Source organism: Bos taurus, chromosome 3 (genome assembly GCF_002263795.3).
Source record: "Bos taurus isolate L1 Dominette 01449 registration number 42190680 breed Hereford chromosome 3, ARS-UCD2.0, whole genome shotgun sequence".
NCBI classification, from domain to species: Eukaryota; Metazoa; Chordata; class Mammalia; order Artiodactyla; family Bovidae; genus Bos; species Bos taurus.
Window position 1 is genome coordinate 17,856,059 of NC_037330.1, and position 26,777 is coordinate 17,882,835.

Here is a 26,777-nt window from a genome sequence, read left to right on the forward strand (position 1 = left end):
ATTGCACAAAGAAGATCATATTACAGACGGAAAAGGAGTAAAAGCAAATTGCTCATTTGCCACACCACAAGCCAGAAAATGGCAGAGGAAATACACCGAAAGAGAAACTAGGTATACATTGGAATTCTATATCCAGTAAAATATCTTTATAGAATGAAGATAAAATACTTTTTCAGACATTTCAAAGGTGAAATAATTTAACACCAGCAGACTCTGAACTCTAAGGAATGTTACAGATAATCCCTTGGGATGAATAGAAGTGATATCAAATGGATTTAAAGATGCACACAAAAGAAGAAATAGCACTCTACCTAGATAAAAACAGAAGGCTTTTGCTTATTATTTAAACCTAAGCAAACTTGATAGAAATTTATTTTGAGGTTTTTAACAGATGTTAAAGAAAACTGGATCATACCAAAACACATAGGTCAGAAATAAAGAGATGAAAGGGTATTGTTCATAGGTTCTGAGACTGTAAGTGAAGTGATGTAATATGAAATAAACCATCCCAAGTGAAGGATCTGTGCAACACAACACACAACATAACCACCAAATCACACAGAGTTATAGAGTGTAAATCCACAAAGGAGATGAGATGGGATTATATAAAACACTCCATGCAAAAGAAAAACAAAGGCATAAGAAAACAGAACGTATGTGGGACATAGAAAATAAATAGCAAGAGAGTAGATTTAAACTCTGAATAAAAGACAGAGGTTGTCAGGTTGAACAGAAAAGACCTATTTATATATTATCTGGGCTTCCCTGGTCGCTCAGTGGGTAAAGAATCCACCGGCCAGTGCAGGAGCCACAGGAGATATGGATTTGATCCCTGGGTTGTGAAGATCCCCTGGAGAAGGAAATGGTAACCCGCTCCAGGATTCTTGCCTGGGAAATCCCATGGACAGAGGAGCCTAGCAGACTACAGTCCATGGGGTTGCAGGAGTGGGCATGACTTAGCGACTAAAGAACAACAGCATATATTATCTGCAAGGAACTTATTTTAAATATAAAGATACAAATAGGTTAAAACTGAAGTGGTAGAAAAAGAAATGCCTCGTTTATACCAGTAAAAAGAAAGCTGAGGCCTCCCTGGGGCTAAGTGGTGAAGAATCATCCTGCCAATGCAGAAGACATGGATTTGCTCCCTGATCCAGAAAGCTCCCACATGCCTAGGTGCAACTAAGACCACTGTGCCACAACCACTGAGCCTGTGCTCTAGAGCCCAGGAACCACGACTATTGAGCCCATGTGCCCAACTAAGCTCGCGCCCCTCAGAGCCGGCTCCTCAACAAAAAAAAGAAGTCCCATATAATGGGAAGCCCACACACCACAGCTAGAGAAAAAGCCCTCACAGCCACGAAGACCCAGCACAGCCAAAAGCAAGCAAATAAATAAATGAAATTTTATATATATAAAATGAAAGTTGAAGTGACTAAATTGACTTGAAAGTAGATTTTAGAGCAAAGAATATCACCAAGGACAGAGAGGTTCATTCTGTGATGACTATGATGCATTTATGAAGAGGATACGACATGTCCTAAATGTTTATGCATCTATTAGGAGATTTTCAAAATAAATGAATCAAAACTGTTAGTTGCAAGAAATCATAGAGAAATTTACAGTTATGTTCAAAGACATCAACACTACTCATTTAATAATTGATAAAACAAGTGGCCATAACATCAGTAGAAATATAGAAGACTTGAATCATACTGTCACACCAATTAACCTAATTGACATTATAGAACATTCCAAGCAATAACAGATTCCACTCGGATTCCATTCTTTTTAAGTGTACTGGGAGCATTTACCAAGAGAGAGCATATACTGACCCATAAAACAAGTCTCAATAAGTTTAAAAACTTTTAAGTAATGCAAAGCATGCTATTTGACCACAGAGGAATAAAATTAGAAATAACAGAAAGATCTTTTGAAAGTCTCCCAACATTTGGGCAGGGGGCGGGGAAAGTCCACTTATAACTAATTCATAAACCAAAGGGCAAACCAAAAAGAAAGTTAGAAAGTCTTTTGATCCAGAAAATTGCAACACAACATTTAAAAATTTTAGAGTGTAGCTAAAATAGTACTGAGAGGAAATTGTATAGCATTAAATATGCGTATTATAAGAGGAAAGACTTCAAGTTAATGATCTTGGCTTTCATGTTGAAAAACAAGAAAAGAGAAGAACAAAGTAGGCCCAAAGTAAACAGAGGAAGGAAAATAATAAAAGTCAGCTCAGGCATGAGTGAAATAGAAAAATGAAAACAAAACCAATGAAACAAAAAGCTGATTCTTTAAGACTGATAAAATTAACCAACTTACACACGAAAAAAAGGGAGAAGATATACATTACCAGTATCAGAAATGAAAAGTCACCTTACTATAAATTCCACAGGTATTAAAAAATAGTAAGGACATATTATAAAAAGCTTTATGTCAATAAATTCTAAAATAGATAACATGACTAAATCTCTTAAACAAAAATTGACAAAATTCATTCAAAAGGAAATAGATAATCTGAAAACTCTAAATCAGTTAGAGAAATTATATTTTGAATTAAAAATTTTCCAGTAGCAACTGACGGTAAAAGGACACAAGGGAAATTTCAGGGTCAGAATGTTCTAGCAGTCACAAAGGAGATACATTTGATATAAATTATCAAGCTAAACACTTTACACAGGTATATTTTTATTACTTGTAATTTATACTTCAGTAAAGTTGATTTTAAAAGCTTGAGAAAAAAAAAAAACTTCCCACAAAAGAGCACTGGTGAATTCTACCAAATGTCTAAGGAAAAGATTATACCAAATTATACACAAGCTACTCCAGAAAGTTGAAAAGAAAGGACTATTTCTCACTTCATAAGGACATTGTTTTGACACCAAAGCCAGACAAAGACAAGAAAAGAAAGCTATAGACCAGTATCCCTTATTAACATAGAGACAGAGAAAGTAACAAGATTTTAGCAAATCAAATGTAAACCCAGTTGGAAAAAAAAAAAAAAAAAAGATTAAACAACCCAATCAGATAGGGTTGGTTTGCCAAAGGAATGCAAGGTTGTTTTACCATCAAATATCAATCAGTATAATTCACCATATTAACAGACTAAAAAAAAACCCAACTATATGATCATTTCAATAGATGCAGAAAAAAGCAGTTTTCAAAACTCGACATTTATAGAAAAATCCTATGAAATTTACATGAAGCTACTAAAACTAAGAAGCAGTATATGAGATCGCTATACGAAAACAATTGCATGTTAATATACTAACTGTCGACTAAAAAATGGAGTCGCAACCTGAAAGTAGAGAGTTATTTTATTTGGTGGGAATGTTTAGGACTCTGAGCCAGGGAGACAGCATCTCGGTAGCTCTGAGAAAACTGCTTCAAGGAGGTGGGGAGAAGTCGGGCTATATACAAGTTTGCAACAATAGGAGCAGGCAGTCTGAACATCAAAGATCAGGTATGAAGGTAAGGAATTTAGTATTCTGTGTATGGGAAGATGCAAGCCTCTGGGCTCCCTGAATTCATTTCCTTTATATGCACTTCAGCTACCTGGGGCCAAATCCTGTTTCCTTGTTCACCTTGCTTCTTGCATTTCCCCAGTTCCTCAGCAATCACTGTGGGGGTGGCAGCATCTGCTGGATTGCAGTTTTGGGAGCCCTCATTCACATTTGGAGGCCAGAAATAGCTGATGGCTGTGACATTTCCTGTTCCTTAATATGGTAGGAGATATTTTCATTTCACGTAACAGTGAATAACCAGAAATTGAAACAAAAATAGCACATTATGATAAAAATATGTGAAATACCTAAGGAAAAAACAGACAAAATACGTGCAAAATCTTTTCACTGAAAGCTACAAAACTTAAAACGAAATTAAAATGACCTAAATAAGTGGAGAGATATTCCATGTTTATGAATAGAAAGACTTTATATTGTTAAGATATTCATTCCTCTCCAATTTAATTTATAGATTTAATTAAATCCCAGTTCAAAAATCTAAGCAGACTTTCTTTTTTGTATAAATGGACAAGTTTATTGTAAAATTCATATGGTAATGCAAAGAACCTAGAGTAACTAAAGCAACTTTGAAAAAGGACAAAATTTGAGGACTTACATTATTTGACTTCAAGACATTATAAAGCTACAGTAAATAATAAGAAAATGTCAGGAAGGACAAATAGATCAATGTAACAAAATAAGAATTCAGAGGTAAATAAAAACAAACAAGGTCAGATGATTTTTGACAAAACTGAAATGGCAACCCACTCCAGTGTTCTTGCCTGGAGAATCCCAGGGACGGGGGAGCCTGGTGGGCTGCCGTCTACGGGGTCGCACAGAGTCGGACATGACTGAATCGACTTAGCAGCAGCAGCAGCAGAGCAATTGAATATTCATAGGTTCCCCTCCATACTCCCCAACTCAAAAAAAAAAAAAAAAAAGAACTTTGTCTAAAGCTTTCACCATATATAAAAAGTAACTTACAGAATATGTAGGAGAAAACGTTTGTGTCCTAGGATTAGGCAAAGATTTGTTAGATATGACACCAAAAGCAAGATCCATAAAAGAAAAAATTTAATTGGATTTTATCAAAATTAAAAACACCTCCTTTTTGAAAGAAACTGTGAAAGAGAATGAAAAGATAATCCACAGACTGGGGAAAATATGTACAGATAGCTTACCTGATAAAGGACTCATATCTCTCTCTCTATATAGTTATCCCATATGGGCTTAAGATCTGCTGGAGAAGGGATAGGCTACCCATTCCAGTGTTCTTGGGCTTCCCTTATGGCTCAGCTTGTAAAGATATATATATATTTGTTGTTTAGTCGCTCAGTTGTAACCCCATGTGTTGCAGGAAGGGGGGCCCCTTACAGGCCCAGAAACTGGGCTTTTGTCTACCACTCGGAAATGATTTGTCCGAGGAGACACATGTGCTGACAAAGCAAGAGATTTTATTGGGTAAGGGAACCCAGGAGAACTGCTCCGCCAAGTGGCCATCTCAGGTTTTATGGTGATGGGATTCGTTTCCGGGTTGTCTTTAGCCAATCATTCTAACTCAGAGTCCTTCCTGGTGGCGCATGCCTTGTTTAGCCAAGATGGATGCCAGTGAGAAGGATTCTGGGAGGTGATCAGACATATGGTGTCTCCTTTTGACCTTTCTCAAACTCTTCCATTTGGTGGTGGCTTATTAGTTCCGTGTTCTTTACCAGGATCTCCTGTCATAAAACAACTGGTGAAAATGGTTACTATGGTGCCTGGTCAGCGTGGGTGGTTTCAGTCAGTGTGCTTCCCCTAACACATGGACTTTGCAACCCCATGGACTGCAATACGCCAGGGTTCCCTGTCCTTCACTATCTCATGGAGTTTGCTCAAACTCAAGTCCATTGAATTGATGATGCCATCCAACCATCTCATACTCTGTCATCCCCTTTTCCTCCTGCCTTCAATTTTTCACAGCATCAGGGTCTTTTCCAATGAGTTGGCTGTTCACATCAGGTGGCCAAAGTATTGGAGCTTCAGCATGGGTCCTTCCAATGACTATTCAGGGTTGATTTCTTTTAGGATTGATTGATCTCCTTGCTGTCCAAAGGACTCTCAAGAGTCTTCTCCAGCACTACAGTTAGAAAGCATCAGTTCTTTGGCACTCAGCCTTCTTTATGGTCCAACTCACACATCTCTATGTGACTACTGGAAAAACCATAGCTTGAACTATATGAACTTTTGTCAGCAAAGAGTGGTGTCTCTGCTTTTTAATGTGCTATTTAGGTTTGTCATAGCTTTTCTTCCAAAGAGCAAGCGTCTTTTAATTTCATAGCCCATTTTTTTAAAATCTCAGAATTCCATCATAAGAAACTAAACACCTCAGTAAAATAATGGAGGAAATATTAGAAAAGATGATTCACCAAAAAAGATATATGAAGACAAGTGACCATATGGGAAGATGTTCATACCAGTAGCCATTAAGGAAATGCAAGTTAAACTCAATGAAATAACACTGCATATCCATTAGAATATCCAAAAATAGAAAGATGTGCAGCAACCAGAATTCTCATATATGTCCAATGGGAATGTAAAATGGCCAACCATTTTGGAAAACAGTTGGGCAGTTTCTTAATAAGTAAAACATGCACCTACCGTGTAACAGTCATTCTAGTCTTTTAGGCCGTTACCCAAGAGAAATGAAAGCATAGCCCATCCAAAGACTTGTCATGAATGTTCAGATCAGCTTTATTTGTAATAGTCAAAACCTGGAAACAACCCAAGTGCCCATCAATAGATTAATGGGTAAACAAAATTTGGGTATTATCCATACAATGAGGGCATTTCAGTTCAGTTCAGTCGCTCAGTCGTGTCCAACTCTTTGCGACCCCATGAATCGCAGCACACCAGGCCTCCCTGTCCATTACCAACTCCTGGAGTTCACCCAAATTCATGTGCATCGAGTCAATGATGCCATCCAGCCATCTCATCCTCTGTCATCCCCTTCTCCTCCTGCCCTCAATCCCTCCCAGCATCAGAGTCTTTTCCAATGAGTCAACTCTTCACATGAGGTGGCCAAAGTATTGGAGTTTCAACTTTAGCATCAGTCCTTCCAATGAACACTCAGGGCTGATCTCCTTCAGAATGGACTGGTTGAATCTCCTTGCAGTCCAAGGGACTCTCAAGAGTCTTCTCCAACACCACAGTTCAAAAGCATCAATTCTTTGGCACTCAGCTTTCTTTACAGTCCAACTCTCACATCCATACATGACCACTGGAAAAACCATAACCTTGACTAGATGGACCTTTGTTGGCAATGTCTCTGCTTTTGAATATGCTATCTAGGTTGGTCATAACTATCCTTCCAAGGAGTAAGTGTCTTTTAATTTCATGGCTGCAATCACCATCTGCAGTGGTTTTGGAGCCCCCAAAAAATAAAGTCTGACACTGTTTCCACTGTTTCCCCATCTATTTCCTGGCAGAGGAACCAGAGATCAAATTGCCAACATCCGCTGGATCATCGAAAAAGCAAGAGAGTTCCAGAAAAACATCTATTTCTGCTTTATTGACTATGCCAACACCTTTGACTGTGTGGATCACAATAAACTGTGGAAAATTCTGAAAGAGATGGGAATACCAGACCACCGGACCTGCCTCTTGAGAAACCTATATGCAGGTCAGGAAGCAACAGTTAGAACTGGACATGGAACAACAGACTGGTTCCAAATAGGAAAAGGAGTACCTCAAGGCTGTGTATTGTCGCCCTGCTTATTTAACTTCTATGCAGAGTACATCATGAGAAACGCTGGACTGGAAGAAGCACAAGCTGGAATCAAGATTGCCGGGAGAAATATCAATAACCTCAGATATGCAGATGACACCACCCTTATGGCAGAAAGTGAAGAGGAACTAAAAAGCCTGTTGATGAAAATGAAAGAGAAGAGTGAAAAAGTTGGCTTAAAGCTCAACATTCAGAAAAATAAGATCATGGCATCTGGTCCCATCACTTCATGGGAATTTACTACCCAGCAATAAAAAGGAATGAACAATTGATACTTGCAACAACTTGTTTGAATCTCAAAGTAGTTTTGCTGAGTGAAAGAAGCCAGGCATAAGAGAATACATACTGGATGATTCTTTTTACATAAAATTCTTGAAAGTTAAAACTCATTTATAGGGACCCGAAGTAGATTAGGTGTTTTCTGGGATTGGTGGACAGGGAGGATCATGAGGGAGGAAATACAGAAGGGCATTAGAAAAATGTTAGAAGGAATGGACATAGCAGTTGTATACCAAGAATACAGGAAGAAGTGGTATTCACAGTGTAGTGAATGGGGCTCATTTCTCTATTTCTACCTGTGCACCTAGATTAACTGAGCTGTGTTTTGTGGGAAAATTGTTTTATCATGGTAACTCCTTTGGAGGGAAAAAGGGACCCGGTGATGGATAGAGAAGTTTGAGGAGAACCATGCATTGTGTATCCATGATGTGTCAGATCTGATGTTAAGCGCTTTAAATGAATGATCCTATTTCATTCTCATAAAAACCCTTTGAAGTACCATTACTCTCATTTAAGAGATGAGAAAATGGAGCCTGAGAGGGTCCAGCAACTTGCTCCACCATTGCAGAGGTGGTATTGATGCCATAAGACTCTGCTGCCTGGGCCAGTCACAGTGCTGTGCTGAGTCCTGGGAGTTCTGGTTCTAGGAAGATCTTGGGGGTAAGAGAGGGGAATCATTCCTTGGCATGTGATTTTGCTGGTTCGACCTCAAGTGAGTTGCCCCAGGACGCAGGGGCACTGGAATTCCTTCACTTAGGGTGACTGACCACCTCCACCCCCCCATCCCACCGCCCCCCCCTTTTCCTGGGACTGGAGGGATTCCTGAACATGGAACTTTCATGTTAAAACCAGGATGAGTCAGTCACTAATTCTGGCTCAGCAGAAGCCTTGTGCTTCCAGACTCTGGTTTTCTGGGTCCTGGGTGCCTTCATGACATGCATAGCATATTTTCCTGGGCTTAGGCCAGACAAGTGAGATGGTTTCAATGGTTTCACAGGTAAAGGAGGAAAGAGAGGTTATTTTCTTTATTGCTGTTTTATTTTTGTGCTATCTAATTTCAGGATCACTAGGCAAGATGGTTCTAGCTTTTTCAACCTCCCATTTCCAGCTGGAGCCTCACAAGGGTGGGGGGCTATGAAGGGAGGTAGGGGCTTCTGGTTCAAAGTAAATGGTGGTCACTGAGAAACAGCTTTTCTAAAGGTAGGTCTAGCCTGACGCCACTGGGTGATGGGCATGGCCCGTCTACTTGTTTGGGACAATCTACTTGTCTGGTTACTTCTGCCCCCGGGGACTTTTGGGCCCCTGCTTCGGGCTTTGGGACTGCTGTTGGGTTTGGGAGTTGTTCTGAGTTTCGGATGCAGCGGGATCGGGCTCCTTATTAAGGCAAGTACACTCAGGCTTGGGCTCCAAACAGCAGCATGGCTTTGATGGGCAGCATGGGTTGCATTTTGATGGGCAGCATGGGTTGCATTTTGGTGGGCAGCATGGGTTGCATTTTGTCGGGCAGCTTGGACTGCATTTTGGCGGGCAGCTTGGACTGCATTTTGGCGGGCAGCATGAGTTGCACTTTGGTTGGTCACACATCTTCTCAAGTTTTGGGGGTCCTAGAACAAAAAGATTTTCAGAGAAAAAGCTGGCTGTCTGCATTCCCTCACTCCTTCTTTGACCCCCAGGTACACCAGTCTTCAGAGCCATGACACAGACAAGGGCTGAGAAATCAGGCCTAGATGTTCAGAGGGAACTCAGTCCCACAGTGCTGTGCTTTCATTCGGGTCAGTGAGCTGGTTCCTCACTGTGCTGTGCTCAGTTGCTCAGTGGTATCTGACTCTTTGCCACCCTGTGGACTGTAGCTCACCAGGCTCCTCTGTCCATGGGATTCTCCAGGCAAGAATACTGGAGTGGGTTGCCGTTCCCTTCTCCAGGGGATCTTCCCGACCCAGGGATCAAACCTGCATCTCTTACGTCTCCTGCATTTGCAGGTGGGTTCTTTACCACTAGTGCCACTTGGGAAGCCCCAAAGGGAGTCATTTTCCCAATGGAAAAGGAAAGACCAGAATATGTAATAATTTTGCCTGGGGTCTCTTGGCTAATGAGGAAAAGTATGACCCTTGGCAATCGAGTCTGAATTGAGTGCTGAGCACTTCACAAACCTCATATCATGAATGATTGCAGCCAATCTGAGAGGTCGGTGTTTTCACCCCATTTTACCTATGAGTAAGACTGAGGTTCAGTGATCTACCTCAGTTGCTATTAGGTAGATCCAAAGCAGGTTCCATCCCCACTTGGAGCATACGCTTGGTCTGGTGTCCTTGGTCTGGTGCTACCCAGGAGTGCAGGTGCAATGAGAGTCTTGCTAGATGACTCATTGACCAGTCCTGAAAGCACCGCCTCCTCCCGTTCTCCCCAGTGAGTAGGAAGTCATTGCCTTGGGGGCCTTCTGGCAAGAGGAAATGGAGAGGCCACCGCTCTTGGCATGGAGGGCCGAGATCCATGCTGGCTCTATGACTACTGAGGCAAAGAGTGAAGCAGTTCTCTGACCTTTCTCTCTTCCTCTATGGGACAGTGTTGGCAATGCAGAGGGGGTGATTGGACCCTGTATGCGTCCTCAGACTCAACCATTCAGGACTTTTGTAATCTCCCAATTCTTTTAGGAGTAGGAAAAACCCAAACAACTCTTTTCTTTGCATCTTACCAACACACCTTCCTCCTACCCAGGAAATCCAGGAATGTTCTCCTTAGATCCACAGGCCTAGGACCCAATATATGGCCCCTGGGGCAGCCCCTCCGGTTTCTGCCCAGTACCTCTTAGCGAACATGGATGAAACCCGCTGGGAGGCCCCAGAGCAGGACAGATGGTCTAGAAGTGGCCATAAGTCAGTAGACAGAGAGTCCTTTAGCCTCAGAGGAGATGTGGAGGAGGGAAAATGAGCATGTAGCCCAACTGGGGGCTCATCCCACAAGGCCACCCTGTAGGCAGATGCTGGGTCAGAGGTGGGTCTATGAGAGCTGGTCACCGGGGTGGAGAAGGGTAGGTATGGGAGTTGATCTGACAACTGCTGAGAGCAACTGCTTCTACCCTCCAGCCTGCAGTGTGCAAAGATAAACCTCTTTTTTTTTTAATTTTTAAAATTTTCTTGTTTGCTGGCCTGTGGGATCTGAGGTCCCCAACCAGGGATCAAACCGTGCCCCATGCAGTGAAAAATGCAGAGTCCTAACCACTGGACCACCAGGGAGGTCCCTCCATACTGTTTTTTTAAACTGAACCAGTTATTGCTGTTGGCTTTCCACGAGACACACACACTCCTATGCCCCTGTGTGTGTGTGAGTGTGTGTTTATACAGAAGCACAAGCACAGGAAGGAAGAACTTGAGTCTTCTGGCCATGGCTGTGTGGCTGCATCAAACTGAGATTTTGTTATATTTGTTCATCAGGCTTTCAAACTGGAGCCTGTGTGAACAGCTCCTAATGGAACTTGCTTCTATTCTGGCCTCAGCCCCTCCTTCTAGTGGATTCTCCCGTTCTCCATCCCACCCTTGTTCTGCCATCTGCAGAACAAGGCTCAGATGGTAACGAATCTGCCTGCAATGCAGGAGACCCAGGTTCATTCCCTGGGTGGGGAAGATCCCCTGGAGAAGGAAATGGTAACCACTCCAGTTTTCTTGCCTGGAGAATCCCGTGGACAGAGGAGCCTGATGGGCTATAGCCTGTGGGTCACAGAGAATCAGACACAACTGAGAGACTAACACACCATCTCCCAGCCCTGCTCTGAATACTCCATGTGCTGAGAAAGTCACGGTTCTCATCTGTTTGCTCTTTTCTGTGCCCTGGGATAGGAGGCCTCCTGGGTATAGGAGGTACGAATCCGCTTGCAACAAACACTTCCTGAGGGTTCCCTGAGTAAAGAAGGAAAGGCTTACCAGCCCCTTCTTGCCAAAGAAGGCAGCTCTAGTTCACGGAAGCTGTGCAGGATTTTCATCTTAGGTTGTTGCTGAGGCAGACCTGTCCGGTGACCCACTTTGCTGTAGACCCAGGGCCTCAGCTGTCTCAGATGATGGGTGTCAGGCTCTTAGCTCAGCCCTTTCATCTGGGGCTCCACCTCACCCAGCTCAGGTGTGCAAGCCAGACCCAAGTGAACCAGGTGTAGCTGACACCTCCGCCCAGCTCAGCCTCTCTCCATCCACTTTCAGAACCTCCAGAGCCCCATCTGGGGGTTCTTCTGTGGGAGGGAGTCCCCAGCATGTGCCTGCAGAGGGGCTGTCACTGTGCTGCTTGCTGCTGTCTTGAGGACAGACTGAAGTGACTCCCACTTGGGGTCCACTATGCTGTGCATCTCCCGAGCTGGAGAGCCAGAGTGAGAGATGTATGAGAAGGAAGCATCACCTCACAGGGCCCCTGCTGCCAGCTCTGCACCCTCCACAGTATCCCAAGTCCCCGGCCATCTGGCTGCAGCCTCAACTGTGTCAGCGGCAGGTTCCCACCGGAGAGGCACCTACTCCCTACTCCTGGGGTAGGGTGTTGGCCTCAATTCCCTTGTGACTCTAAGCCTGCCAGTTATTCGGGAATTAATTCTGTCATCCAGGGAGAGGTTTCTGCTTAGTTTTAAGCACACGACTCAGGAGCAGGATTCCTAAGGGGTGGGGGTAGGAGAGAAGTCACACAGTCCCTCCCTTCAAGCCAGGGGACGCTGCCAAGAGGCTGAGGTGACAGAGACCTGCCCTGTCCGTGCCCTGACTTGCCTGGGAGGAAGAGGAAGGAGACGCAAGGCAAAGGGAGACACACAGGCAGGAAAACAGAAGGCAGACATCAGCAGGAAAGTGGGGAAAAGGAGAGGAGAGTTAAGGTCCATGCAGCCTTGCTCTCTGCCTCCTTTATGGTCTTTGAAGCTGTTTGACAGAAAGTCTGTGTGCACTTGGGCGCCCTGCAGCCCTGGAGAGTGAGCTTGTGCGTGTGTGTGTGTGCACACACATGTGCATGCACGCATGTGCGTGTGCTGGGAGCCTGGTAAATGACTCAGGCTCCTTCTTGTCTGAACCTGTCCCCTCTGTCCCCTGCGGGGCCAGACCTGAGATCAGGGAAAAGGAGGAGGAGTTGGAAGGGGGTGAGGAGCGGGTGGTGGGGTGGACGGTGAGCCCTTTAAAACTTTTTCCATAGCTTTTCTCTGAGCATATTCTGCTTTCTTCACAATTTCCTGTCCCTGCCTCTTTGTCTGTCACTGTTTTCCATTCTCTCTTTCCTGCTCTGTGTCTGTGGTTCACCTTTCTCCCTCTGCAGCCAGGGCCCCTAGACTGACAGTTGGGAGCCTCCTGCCCACTGGGAAATCCAGTATGTCAGGCTCTACCCTTCCAAGTCCAGGCTGGGCTGTTTCTATAGGAGCAGTTCTCATCCTAGTGCCCAGAGGGTTCACCTGGCTCCTCCCAGTCAACCCCTCCCAGCACTTCCTCTTTGGGTGGGTCCTGAGAACAAGTCCCCAGGGGAGATAGAGACGTCAAAGATGGACAGCAGCTTGGGAATGAGTCCTGTGCGCTAAAGGGGAGGGAAAGGGCAGTGCCGTCAGGCCCCACGCCTTCCTTCCGGTGTTCTCCTTTGTCCCTCTGCCTGGAGGATGCGAGGCTGCCCTCTGGTGGACCTCCGCCCACTAGCCCACCTCATCTCCAGCCGCTGTTCCTCTGTGTTGTCAGACTGGCCCTGAGCAGATCCTTGCTAAACTCTGCTGGCCTCTGTCTGGACCTTTGCACTGCTCTTCCCATGGCCTAGAACACCCATCCTTGCACTCACTAAATTATACTCAAATCTGAAGTCTCAGCTCACACATCACTTGAGGAAGACGTCCCTAACTCACAGGGTCTGTGGTTCTGATGTGAGTTCTTGGCGTTCCCTGTACTTCTCGCTACATTTTTACCATGATTTCCCTAATCGTCTGTCTTCTCAGGTGTGCTGTCTGACGAGCACAGGCATCCTCACTGTCCTGCTTGCCACTGTTCTCGGCACCTAACACTATATGACACTGTGTAGACTTTAGTACCAAGGAGTGAATAAATGGATGAACGGACAGTCAGGAAGACAGGCAGGGTTACCTGCTCTGGTCACTTCTTTTTTGTCTCTCTTCAATTCGTGCTTCCCAAGCTTGGCTTCCGAAAACTGTCTTCCCTGGAGATATGCCCCTTGCTCAGCAGCCTAGTGAATCCATGATTATCAGAAGCCAAATGCTTTTTGTAGCCTGCTTGTGTCAAGATTCTGAGGTTCTTAGCCTCTATGACCTGTCACGTGGGCGTGGCATAGTCACGCCCTGAGTCTGTGATTGTGACCCACCAGCGCCCCCTGCTGGCTGGATAGCAGAGCTCCTCTTGGTTTCTTTTCCCCTGAAGGGCACAGGGAGCTCTTGAGTGAAACCATATTTGTTCAATCACCTAAGCTTAACGCACACATATGTATTGAGTGTCTACTGTCTACCGGGCTGTGTCCTGAATGCGAGGCGCACAAGCCAATAGTTCACATTCTCAACACTCTTCTAATTCGGTGTAGAGACAGGAGATGGGGCCAGTACCATGTAATGAGAATGATGGCAGGGGCGCACAGGTGGCCCTGGGAGCACACGGGGTCAGGTCTGGGGTCTAGGATGCTTTCAGGAAGGAGTGATGTTTAAGCAGGGATTGGATGGCAACTGAAGATAAGGAGCGGGACCTGGAGACATGGGAGGGCATTCAGACTCAGAGACGGATAAGATAAACATGGCCTGGGTAGGGGAGAAGCTCGGTGTGACTGGAGCATGGAGGAGAAAGAAGAAGAGGTAAGCTAGCAAAGCGGGTGGATGCTGCTCTGATGAGAGCATTGTACACTGTGGGAAAGGGCTTGGATTTAACCTGAGGATAAGGAGAGTCACTGAGAGGTTTCAAACCCGAGAGAAACAAGGATCCCTTGAGGGGCAAGGGCTCTATTTTAACCATTTTCCTATGTTTCCAGTATATTCCCAGCACAAACACCACCCACCTCCACCTAGGGCCCTTCGCTTGTACTGGCTGGAACAGTCTTCATGACTAACTCCCTCGCCTCCTTCAAGTCTTTGCTTATAAGTGGCTTTCTAAATGAAATATTACCATCCTCATCCTCCTATTTAAAACTACAATCTGCCACCCTTTCCCTCCTTTCAATCACCTTAGACAGTTCTATCTTCTTTTCCTTGGTAACCCTTCTTTTCCTGGGTAACACTTTACATACATACAATATACTTTACATATAATTTCTTTGCTGTGTTTTTGCTTATTGTGTTTTTTCTCTCACTAAAATGTCATCTCCAAATGGGCAAAGTGGGTTTTTTTTTCCCCCCACAGACTCATCTCAAGCTTCTAGAATAGTGCCTGACACATAGGAAATAAACAGTGTTGGTTGAATGTATGAAAGCTGATTGTTAGTTACTCTTTTTTGTGGGTCGTGGTCTCTGCTGTAGCTCCCAGCTTCACTTTCCCAAGGTGAGAAACCTGTTTTTTTAAAGTCGGTTCTCAAAACATCATCCAAACTAACAGAATGTGTGACTTCATAGTCCACTCCTCTGTTTTTCTTTTTGCCTCTGTCATCAAAATTAGGGATGATTGTGATCATCTTCCTTAGCCAGAGAAGCTTAATTTATTGGTGGTGAGAAAGACCGAGGCCACCTTGTAGGAACTAGTGGTGTAAACATTACTGGAATAAATCTTTGTGGCTGCTCACATCTGTGTTCCGGTCCCTGAGGCCTAGCTTCCAGCAAGTCTCCTTTGATACTATCCACTATTATCATATATTCATTTGGTTCCAAACCCAGAAGGTAGGAAGGATACAGAGTGCGATTCCCCCCTGTTGCTCCAATTCCTTTAGCCAATAGTGATCTGTTTCTCAGATATCCTTTCAGGGTATTGTATGTGCAAAAAGCCACACAAAAACATGTATATCTTCCCTTCTTTTAACAAAATAAGAAAAGAAACTCCACATGGTCTTGCTCACTGATTTTCCTCCCAACATATTCAATAAGTTGGGGATTTCTGTACATAAAGAGTACCTTCATTCAGTTTGCAGCTTGAATAATAATATAGAGACACATGCACGCTAAGTCACTCAGTCTTGTTCGACTCTGTGCAACCCTATGGACTGTAGCCCGCCAGGCTCCTCTTTCCGTGGGATTCTCCAGGCAAGAGTACTGGAGGCAAAAGAACATGCCCTCCTCCAGGGGACCTTCCCCATCCAGGGTTTGAAATCTTGTCTCTTACGTCTCCTGCACTGGCAGGTAGGCTCTTTATCACTAGTACCACCTGGGAAGGCAGAGACACATGGAAATCCCCAGTTTGGGCTCTTGTGAATGACACTACAGTGACATACCATACATTCTTCATGCCTCGGACAGTGTGGACATGGAATACACAGCCCAAGTACAGTGGCCACCTCAGAGGATGAAACTGAGAGACATTGTCAATTTTTCTTCTATAAAGGTTTCACGAATTTATATCCCTCCTGACAATGTATAAAACTTCATGTTTCCCCACAAACTCACACAATGAGTTCATTATTGACCTCATTCACTCTAATCAATCCAATAAGTAAAACTGATAATTCAGAGTAGGTTTGAGGTTTTTCTTAGTAAGTCAGCTCAATTCTTTTGTCTAGGAGTCATAATATTTCTTTTTTGGGAAACTGTCTAGTTATACAATTTACCTAATAATTAATTAGATTTTTGATCATTTTATTATTGATTTGTGGTGTGTATACTATATTGGGGAAATTAGCCCATTTTTCTGCTATGAAATGTACAATATCTTTTGGTGTGTTTTTGACCTCGTTAGATTTCAGTTCAGTTCATTCGCTCAGTCATGTCCAACTCTTTGCGACCCCATGAACCACAGCACGCCAGGCCTCCCTGACCATCACCAACTCCTGGAGTCCACCCAAACCCATGTCCATTGAGTCAGTGATGCCATCCAATCATCTCATCCTCTGTCATCCCCTTCTCCTCCTGCCCTCAATCTTTCGCAGCATCAGGGTCTTTTCAAATGAGTCAGCTCTTCACATCAGGTGGCCAAAGTATTGGAGTTACAGCTTCAACATCAGTCCTTCCAATGAACACCCAGGACTGATCTCCTTTAGGAGGGACTGGTTGGATCTCCTTGCAGTCCAAGGGACTCTCGAGAGTCTTCTCCAATACCACAGTTCCAAAGCATCAATTCTTCGGTGCTCAGCTTTCCTTATAGTCCAACTCTCACATCCATACATGACTACTGGAAAAACCATAGCCTTGACTAGATGGACCTTTGTTGACAAGGTAATGTCTCTGCTTTTTGATATGCTATCTAGGTTGGTCATAACTTTTCTTCCAAGGAGTAAGCATCTTTTAATTTCATGGCTGCAGTCACCATCTGCAGTGATTTTGGAGCCCCAAAAAATAAAGTCTGACACTGTTTCCACTGTTTTCCCATCTATTTCCCATGAAGTGATGGGACCAGATGCCATGATCTTTGTTTTCTGAATGTTGAGCTTTAAGCCAACTTTTTCACTCTCCTCTTTCACTTTCACCAAGAGGCTTTTGAGTCCTCTTCACTTTCTGCCATAAGGGTGGTGTCATGTGCATATCTGAGGTTATTGATATTTCTCCCAGCAATCTTGATTCCAGCTTGTGCTTCCTCCAGCCCAGCGTTTCTCATGATGTACTCTGCATAGAAGTTAAATACGCAGGGTGACAATATAAAGCCTTAACATACTCTTTTTCCTATTTGGAACCAGTGTGTTGTTTCATGTCCAGTTCTAACTGTTGCTTCCTGACCTGCATATAGGTTTCTCAAGAGGCAGGTCAGGTGGTCTGGTATTCCCATCTCTCAGAATTTTCCACAGTTTATTGTGATCCACACAGTCAAAGGCTTTGGCATAGTCAATAAAGCAGAAATAGATGTTTTGCTGGAACTCTCTTGCTTTTTCCATGATCCAGCGGATGTTGGCAATTTGATCTCTGGTTCATCTGTCTTTTCTAAAACCAGCTTGAACATCTGGAAGTTCATAGTTCACGTATTGCTGAAGCCTGGCTTGGAGAATTTTGAGCATTACTTTACTAGCATCTGAGATAAGTGCAATTGTGCAGTAGTTTGAGCATTTTTTGGCATTCCCTTTCTTTGGGATTGAAATGAAAATTGACCTTTTCCAGTCCTGTGGCCACTGCTGAGTTTTCCAAATGTGCTGGCATATTGAGTGCAGCACTTTCACAGCATCATCTTTCAGGATTTGAAATAGCTCAACTGGAATTCCATCACCTCCACTAGCTTTGCTCATAGTGATGCTTCCTAAGGCTCACTTGACTTCACATTCCAGGATGTCTGGCTCTAGGTGAGTGTGAGTGATCACACCATCGTGATTATCTTGGTCATGAAGATCTTTTCTGTACAGTTCTTCTGTGTATTCGTGCCACCTCTTCTTAATATCTTCTGCTTCTGTTGGGTCACTACCATTTCTGTCCTTTATTGAGCCCATCTTTGCATGAAATGTTCCCTTGGTATCTCTAATTTTCTTGAAAAGATCTCTAATTTTTCCCATTCCATTGTTTTCCTCTATTTCTTTGCATTGATCACTGAGGAAGGCTTTCTTATCTCTCCTTGCTAATCTTTGGAACTCTGCATTCAAATGGGTATATCTTTCCTTTTCTCCTTTATGTTAGATTTCAGCCACACATAATTTTTATGTAAATGCCTTTTTTAAAGCGCCTTTGGGTTTGCTATGGTGATCTGTCACATTCTAAGTAGTGCATAAGGGCTGAATTGAAAAATGATTAGCAACTTTTCTATATGTTTAGAGCTACAAGCAAAAATAAAAGTGCTTACTATGCAAATAAGCTTTTAGGCAAGTCCCTTGTCTACCTTTCCACCTATCCTGAGTGCTGTCCCTAAACCAGGTGTATATTCTGGAACCACCCTCAGTTCATTTAGTGAGTTCTTTATCTCTGGGATCAGTTGCCACCAGCAGCAGAACAAGTACAGGAGTCTCTATTCTTCATTATTCTAAACAATCTGTGAACCACCTATGAATTTGCATCAACTTACTGGGATCTGTAAAAGGCCTGAATGATGTGGTCAAGGATACCTCCTGAGTCCCTCCATGTGAATGGGAAGCAATATTAAAGCTGCAGCCTTTAACTCAAACCTGTATCTGTCCTCTATTGGACTTTTGAAGAATTGGGTTGGCCAACAAGTTCGTTTGTTATGGAAAAACCAGAATGAACTTTTTGGTCAACCTCCTCTCAGTCATGATTTGCTTTTAAGGGGTAAAAGTATCACATTCTTTTCTGAAGACCACGCTGACATCTCGGGTCCAAACTCCAGTCAGGAAGAACTACTCCCAGAGATGACTGTGGTTGTCCCTTTCTCTCTTCATCTCCAATTCGCCTCACCAATAGCCAGAAATCAGAAGGCTCTTCAAGATTACGATGTAGCATAAGAATTTCCGGGTAATTCAGGACCAAGCATTGCTGCTGCAGTTTAGTTTAAGGCATAGCTTTACTGCCCCCTGGTGGATATAAATATCCTTACAGTTCTGAAACGAGCTTTCCTCTTCAGTTGCTTTACTGAAGTGTGAATCCAATCACTGTCTCCAGTGTACATCCTTCCAGGACAGTGATGTGGTCTATTTGTCTGAGAAACAAAGGTCTCCATGACATTACGAGTGTGTGTGAATGTGTGTTTGTCTGTGTTTGTGTGTGTGTGAGAGAGCAAGCGAGAGAGCACACCACTATGTCAGTTATCAATTTATTGCTTCTTGGCTTCAAATGCACTCTTTAATATGTGGTTTATGATGAACAATGGACATGTGCTCATTTCTCCGTAAAAGTGAGCACAATGTTAAACTTTCTCCATAGAGGGCGCTGTAGAAACTCTGCAGGAGGAAGGGGCTTCCTTCGATATCCACGCAGGTGGGACCAGGGCAGACACAGGTGAGTGTGGGGACATCTGAAGGTGCTCGCCCCAGTCATGGGCCACTTCGCTGTCTCCACATGAAGATGACCTTTTTTCTCAGCCCTCTCACCCTGAAATCAAAGTCCCCACTGGCCCAAGTGCACACAGCCTTCTGTTTGATGAAAGGGGATGGTGGTCTTCCACACAGAGCTTTAGCTCCCTCTCAAGTCTCCTAGCTGCTGGCATTCGCTGAAGGCCTCCTGCCCACACTGTGGCCTGGACGCCCATGGCAGACCCAAGCCACACAGGTTCTTAAGGGCCCCCTTGCCCTGCACTGGGAAGGTGGTCTGTTTGCCTGGCAACTCCAGATCAGCTCTGGTCTGGCTGAACCAGAGAGCTCCTCTGCTACCTGGTGGCTGAACCAAATGTTCCAATCACAGGGACCCCTTCCAAGTCTGTCCTCCTCTGAGTACTTTTCCTTAGCCTCTGTCGTATCTTGTATCTACACTGGAAGGACTGATGTTGAAGCTGAAACTCCAGTATTTTGGCCACCTGATGAGAAGAGCTGACTCATTTGAAAAGACCCTGATGCTGGGAAGGATTGAGTGAAGGAGGAAAAGGGAATGACAGAGGATGAGATGGTTGGATGCTCACCGGCTCAAAGGATATGAGTTTGGGTAAACTCTGGGAGTTGGTGATGGACAGGGAGGCCTGGTGCGCTGCAGTCCATGGGGTCACAAAGAGTTGGACACGACTGAGTGACTGAACTGAACTCTTTCTTTTACTATTGTTAATGATTCTTATATTGAACTTTCCTTTTCTAACTTACTGATTGGTTTCTATAACCTGGTTAGACCCATTGCTACAGTCAGATAGCCCAGAATCAAAGCTTGCTTCTAAAATTTGTTCAGCTCTGTGACCATGAACAAATTACTGAAACTCTGATTCCCAGTCTGTAAAAAGAGGGCAGATTACGTGCCCTTGTACAGTCATTATGAGAATTACACAGAGCACATTAAGTGCCTACAAGTCAGCAAGCTTTGTTAGATGTAGCCAGTTAAGGAGATACAAATGGGGGGGGGGGGGTCAGAAAAGGAAAATATAAGCCAGAAAAACACCCGATAGAACCAAAGGCAGAGAGAAATGTTAACATAAAATCAAGCAAAAGGCAAATGAGCTGAATAGTTAATGGTCCTTGAATTTACTTCAAATGGCAAACATTTCATACAATACTTACAATTTAGAAACCATTTCAAAATACATTATTTCATCTAATCTTCACAATAATACCAGCTTAGTGTGTATTGTCATAAAGGATGCTGTCATTTTCAAAGGTCCGAGACGAGACTCAGAGGCACGTTGGAAGCCACCTGCTAGCTTGTAAAAAGAGGGTCTTGTCTACCTGCATAGCCCGTTGTCTTCCTACCACTGCCCTCTTGTGGTCAAGTAGATATTAACTCCTGAAACGTATCTGTCAGCTCACGGGGCTGAAAGTCTCCAGCTCTAGTCCTCAAAGAAGACTCTACGCAACACTGAACGGTGTCTAGCCTGACTCAAAGAGAAGTGTTTCTTATAATAACCTAATCTTGTAAGTTTAAATTTTTTGCTCTTCATTAGGTCGTACTTAAAATTAGCCCAATAATAAAGGTACTAATTCATTAGTGAAGTGCACGGGTTACTTTGTAATAGAAATTTGATGAACATTGCTCTAGAGCTGCATTTCCCAAAATTATTTGAACAGGGCACAGGTGATATTTTTAAATTTAATAATGGAATAAAGCATTTAATTTTATTCAAAAAGTACACATAATGCCTTCTATTAAAACAAAAAAAAAACCCTTATGTTAAAGAAGAAAAAAAGATTCCACAAATTGGTTTTCTCAGTAACACATCAAAGAGGAATAAATTTGTGTAGTAAAATGCCTATTGTTTAATAACACTGAATAGTATTTCAAGTATATTCTGATATTGAAAAATAAGAGAAATATTATTGCATTTTCCCATCCTTTATACAACATATATCAAGATAGAGATTTAACCAGAAATTCTACACATGAATTAATGCCCAAGTTAAAGGTCATGTGCTCCCAAGTCAGACAATCTATGAATGACTTTATGGTTTTCACTGGTTAGGCATGTTATTTTCTTAAACATAGTTTGCATGCTAATAATAAAAATAGTAAAAATATCATTTATATCACAATTTATATTTTTAAAGAAAAATATCACTTGCAATTATTTTTAATAGAATACCCATTTATATAGCGTGGAATCTTTAATGTTCTGTGGAAACTAAATATTTTAACAACTACAACCATTTTCTCAGACAAAACCTTACGTTGGGACCACTATATATAAAACAGACAAGAGTTTATTCACTTAAGTTTACTTTTGCATTCAAATTTATGAATTAATCAATTAAGAGAAATTAGACTATTTTGATCAACACAAAATAATCCGTGGATAGCAGATGGCAGTGAAGTTTTATTACCAGTTTAGCATCCACCCTTTTCTCTGGATTGTTTTTTTTCTGGTTGGATAGAATTGGTAAAATCATAATCACTACTTTGCAAATGGTAATCAGGGCCTCTACTCAGAGTTGCACAGGCTATGCACTGCAGAACCCCAGGGGGCACCAGGAAATCCCCACCTATAGGCCAGTACTAACAGTTGTTGGAATTTGTCTGTTTCTTTGTTTTGGTTTCAAATCCCATGGACAGAGGAGCCTGGTGGGCTGCAGTCCATGGGGTCACAAAGAGCTGGGCACGACTGAGCAACTAACACTTTGTTTTGGTTTCAACAGCTCAGTTTTCATTGTCAGTATACTTTTCTATTAAGCTAATCTCAACATTTGAAAAAGGAGTCATAGTATCTGGCAACCAGAAAGTCAACAGTGACCTTGATGATTTGGGTGAAGTGGTGGAGATAAAAGCTTGACTGACTAGGTTAAAAGAAGAATTAGAGACAAAGTGCACAAAGAACACTTTTGAGGAGTTTTATGGAAGTGAAAGAGGAGAGTGAAAAAGTTGGCTTAAAGCTCAACATTCAGAAAACTAAGATCATGGCATCTGGTCCCATCACTTCATGGGAAATAGATGGGGAAACAGTGGAAACAGTGGCTGACTTTATTTTTGGGGGCTCCAAAATCACTTCAGATGGTGATTGCAGCCATGAAATTAAAAGATGCTTACTCCTTGGAAGGAAATTTATTTTATTTTATTTTTTAACTTTACAATATTGTATTGGTTTTGCCATATATCAACATGAATCCGCCACAGGTTTGGAAGGAAATTTATGACCAATCTAGATAGCATATTCAAAAGCAGAGACATTACTTTGCCAACAAAGGTCCGTCCAGTCAAGGCTATGGTTTTTCCAGTGGTCATGTATGGATATGAGAGTTGGACTGTGAAGAAAGCTGAGTGCCGAAGAATTGATGCTTTTGAACTGTGGTGTTGGAGAAGACTCTTGAGAGTCCCTTGGACTGCAAGGATATCCAACCAGTCCATTCTGAAGGAGATCAGTCCTGGGTGTTCTTTGGAAGGAATGATGCTGAAGCTGAAACTCCAGTACTTTGGCCACCTCATGCGAAGAGTTGACTCATTGGAAAAGACTCTGATGTTGGGAGGGATTGAGGGCAGGAGGAGAAGGGATGAGATGAGAGGATGAGATGTTTGGATGGCATCACCAACTCGATGGACGTGAGTCTGAGTGAACTCCGGGAGTTGGTGATGAACAGGGAGGCCTGGCGTGCTGCAGTTCATGGGGTCGCAAAGAGTCGGACACGACTGAGCGACTGAACTGAACTGAACTGATGGCGAAGAAAAGAGGTCAGATGAAAGCTATCTCTGACTCCTGTTTTCCTTATATACACATACCTATTTACTAATGAATCCTGTTAGTCCGAGCCAGCATTAATACTTGCCTTGATTAGTGTGGTGACCTCCTACTTGGCCACTCTGTGTGTGTGTGTGTGTGTGTGTGTGTATGCTTAATTGCTCAGTTGTGTCCGACTCTTTGCAACCCCATGACTGTAGCCCACCAGGCTCCTCTGTCCAGGCAAGAATACTGGAGTGGGTTGCCATGCTCTCCTCCAGGGGAATCTTCCCAACCCAGGGATCGAACTCAGGTCTGCCACATTGCAGGCTGGTTCTTTACCATCTGATCTGCCAGGGAAGCCCACTTGGCCACTCTGATCTGCCCTTAACCCCACAATCTATTCTCAAAAAAAAACAGCCAAAATTATAAATTATGCTTTTTTTAAAATTTTATTTTATTTTTAAACTTTACAATATTGTATTAGTTTTGCCAAATATCGAAATGAATCTGCCACAGGTAAACCCGCGTTCCCCATCCTGAACCCTCCTCCCTCCTCCCTCCCCATACCCTCCCTCTGGGTCATCCCAGTGCACCAGCCCCAAACATCCAGTATCGTGCATCGAACCTGGACTGGCGACTCGTTTCATACATGATATTATACATGTTTCAGTGCCATTCTCCCAAATCTCCCCACCCTCTCCCTCTCCCACAGAGTCCATAAGACTGATCTATACATCAGTGTCTCTTTTGCTGTCTCGTACACAGGGTTATTGTTACCATCTTTCTAAATTCCATATATATGCGTTAGTATACCGTATTGGTGTTTTTCTTTCTGGCTTACTTCACTCTGTATAATAGGTTCCAGTTTCATCCATCTCATTAGAACTGATTCGAATAGCCAAAGCTATCTTGAGAAAGAAGAATGGAACTGGAGGAATCAACCTACCTGACTTCAGGCTCTATTACAAAGCCACAGTTATCAAGACAGTATGGTACTGGCACAAAGACAGAAATATTGATAAATGGAACAAAATAGAAAGCCCAGAGATAAATCCACGCACATAAATTATGCTTTTAAAACATGGGTTAGGTAATGGCACACCTCTGCCCCAAATCTTCTAATACATACCCATTTCACTCATTATAAAAGCCAAAATTCAATAAAATCTTCATAAACTGGATCCAAGTTATCTCTGTGCTCCTACAACTACCCAGACATCCCACTCACTCCATCCAGGCATGCTGGCCTCTTTGCTGTGCCTGAAGAGCAAGCATGCTTCTGTCTGAGTTGTACTCATGGCTCCCTCTGCCTAAAATGTTGTTGCTGCAGATATTCATTAAGTTCATGTCTTCATTTCCTGTAAAGAAAATTTTATCGCACAGGCCTTCCCTCACCACCCTGTATAATCTAGCAGCCCTCTTGCCCCAGCAGTCTCAGTTCGCCAACCTTCCTTCACTTCTTCTCTATATATATTAGTCATGTTTAAAGTGTATTAAACATTTAGTTATTGTGTAGTTATTGTCTGCTTTTCTCACTAGATTCTAAGCTCCACAAGAGTAGGACTATTTTCTTTTTGCTTGTAGCTATATCCTCATCTCTGAGCCTGATGCCTAGCACATAGTAGGTGCTTAATAAATATCCATTTAATGATGTAATAGTGATTAGATGTTTCATTTTCTTTTCTTTGCCATGCCTCCTGTCTTGTGGGATCTTAGCTCCCCTACCAGGGATTGAACCTGTGCCCTGTGTGGTGGAAGCGCAGAATCCTAACCACTTGACTGCCAGGGAATTCCCACAAAAAATTGAATTTATTCTTTTTCTATCTTGAGTCAAAAGTTTCATTTCATTGTTTATACTTATCTGCTGATTTAAACAGTGGCATTGCAATATGTTGAGTTTATTATATAGATCAGTAAAATTTGGCAACTAATTTGTTAGTTTAACTTATGCAATTATGATATATTTATCAACCATAATTATGTTTATGAACAAAATGATCATTCTTATCATATTCAAAATATCTGTGCTAGGACATTGCCTCTATATGGGCAATCGTCTGTGTTATAAAAAAGTAAATACCGTTTCTTCTTATTTCACACAAATGACACTGGAAATCTGGCAAGTTAAAGTCAATTTTTACGAATGGTTTTGTCAGGTCTTGTTTTGTGATGTGTCAGCTTCCTATAAAATCCACTTGTCTGCTGCTGCAACACGCAACAATTTCTTTAACACGTTTGAGCAGTAATGTCTATACAAAGCACAACTTCCAGCCATGGTTTTTCTTGCCATTGCTTTTGTAGTCTCAGTAAAACACTACTTTTACCTATTTATTTAATAGTATATAAAAAATCTGATCTCAATGTAAACAGTTACTTTTTTCTGTTGAGTACCTATCAATCACGTTTGTATTTACTTATTTGAACATATTGTAGCAAAATGGAAAGATTTGCACCAGCTGTCCTTCTGTTGAGTTTGAGGTGGAAGATACTTTAAAGAATGAAGCTAGTGACCAAAAAGGATCTACTTTAATAAATAAATTTTTAAAAGGAATAAATCTAGAATATGACAAAAAGAACATTACTCTTTAAGTCAACTGATATAGCTAAGACCTTAAAAATGCACATTGAGGTGTTACCCAGTTTCTAATCTGACATCTACTAGTGAGGTTAGCAGTCCTGATGATCTCCAAAGCATTATCATTTGTCACCTCTTATTTAACACTTTTGGTGAGCATTCTGAATATTATCACAGCATTTTAAGCATACACAAACACAGTCTTTCTCTTGCAGTCATGTCAAAAATCTCTGAAATACCTCTCTGGACTCCTACTGTTCTTTCTGTTAGAGGTTGAAGACCACTGAACTAAAAGTCCTTTTCCTTGGACAGAGTATTGGGAAGTAACAAAAGATGGTCAGGTCTACCTTCATTCTAACCCCAGAGCTCTCAGTGCCCTGGATGCCCCTGGCCAACCATGAGTTTCAACCCAAGAGGATGGCCTGGCCCAGCAGCCTGCACACGTCTCTTCTGCAATAACACACCTAATGAACAGCGTTCACGTGTGAGACCCACTCCACTGTGTGAACCCAGATGTTTTAGTAGCTGTGTGGCTTGCTTCAACTAAGCTGGGACTATGTACAGTTTCTAGAGGACTGACCATAACTCCATATTTTGTCTCTCACCAGCCCAACAGGTAACCAAGTGTCATGAAACTGTGATGAAGACCCAGAGTACTGGAATAGATTGGGAGTTTGGGACTGACATGTATGTACTACAATATTTATTTATTTTTTTAATTTAAATTTATTTATTTTAATTAGAGGCTAATTACTTTACAATATTGTATTGGTTTTGCCATACATCAACATGAATCCGTCATGTGTGTATACGTGTTCCCAATCCTGAACCCCACTCCCACCTCCCTCCTCATACCATCCCTCTGGGTCATCCCAGTGCACCAGCCCCAAGCTTCCTGTATCCTGCATCGAACCTGGACTGGCAATTCGTTTCTTATATGA

General features: G+C 42.7%; 1 protein-coding gene and 1 long non-coding RNA gene across 2 annotated transcripts in view; one reads left to right on the forward strand and one right to left on the reverse strand.

Annotated features, from left to right (window-relative positions):
• Window positions 1-26,524, forward strand: part of LOC101904767 (uncharacterized) — a 59,814-nt gene extending 33,290 nt beyond the window's left edge. Inside the window, exon 3 of the long non-coding RNA XR_805365.4 lies at window positions 26,445-26,524. This is a non-coding gene — a long non-coding RNA (uncharacterized lncRNA). The remainder of the gene's footprint in view (window positions 1-26,444) is intronic.
• Window positions 8,568-13,784, reverse strand: SMCP (sperm mitochondria associated cysteine rich protein). Its single transcript, NM_001008417.3, is given in 2 exon segments — window positions 8,568-9,152; window positions 13,623-13,784. A coding segment is annotated over 1 exon segment (312 nt). The 5' UTR covers window positions 9,133-9,152; window positions 13,623-13,784; the 3' UTR covers window positions 8,568-8,820.
• Window positions 26,525-26,777: the final 253 nt, after the last annotated feature.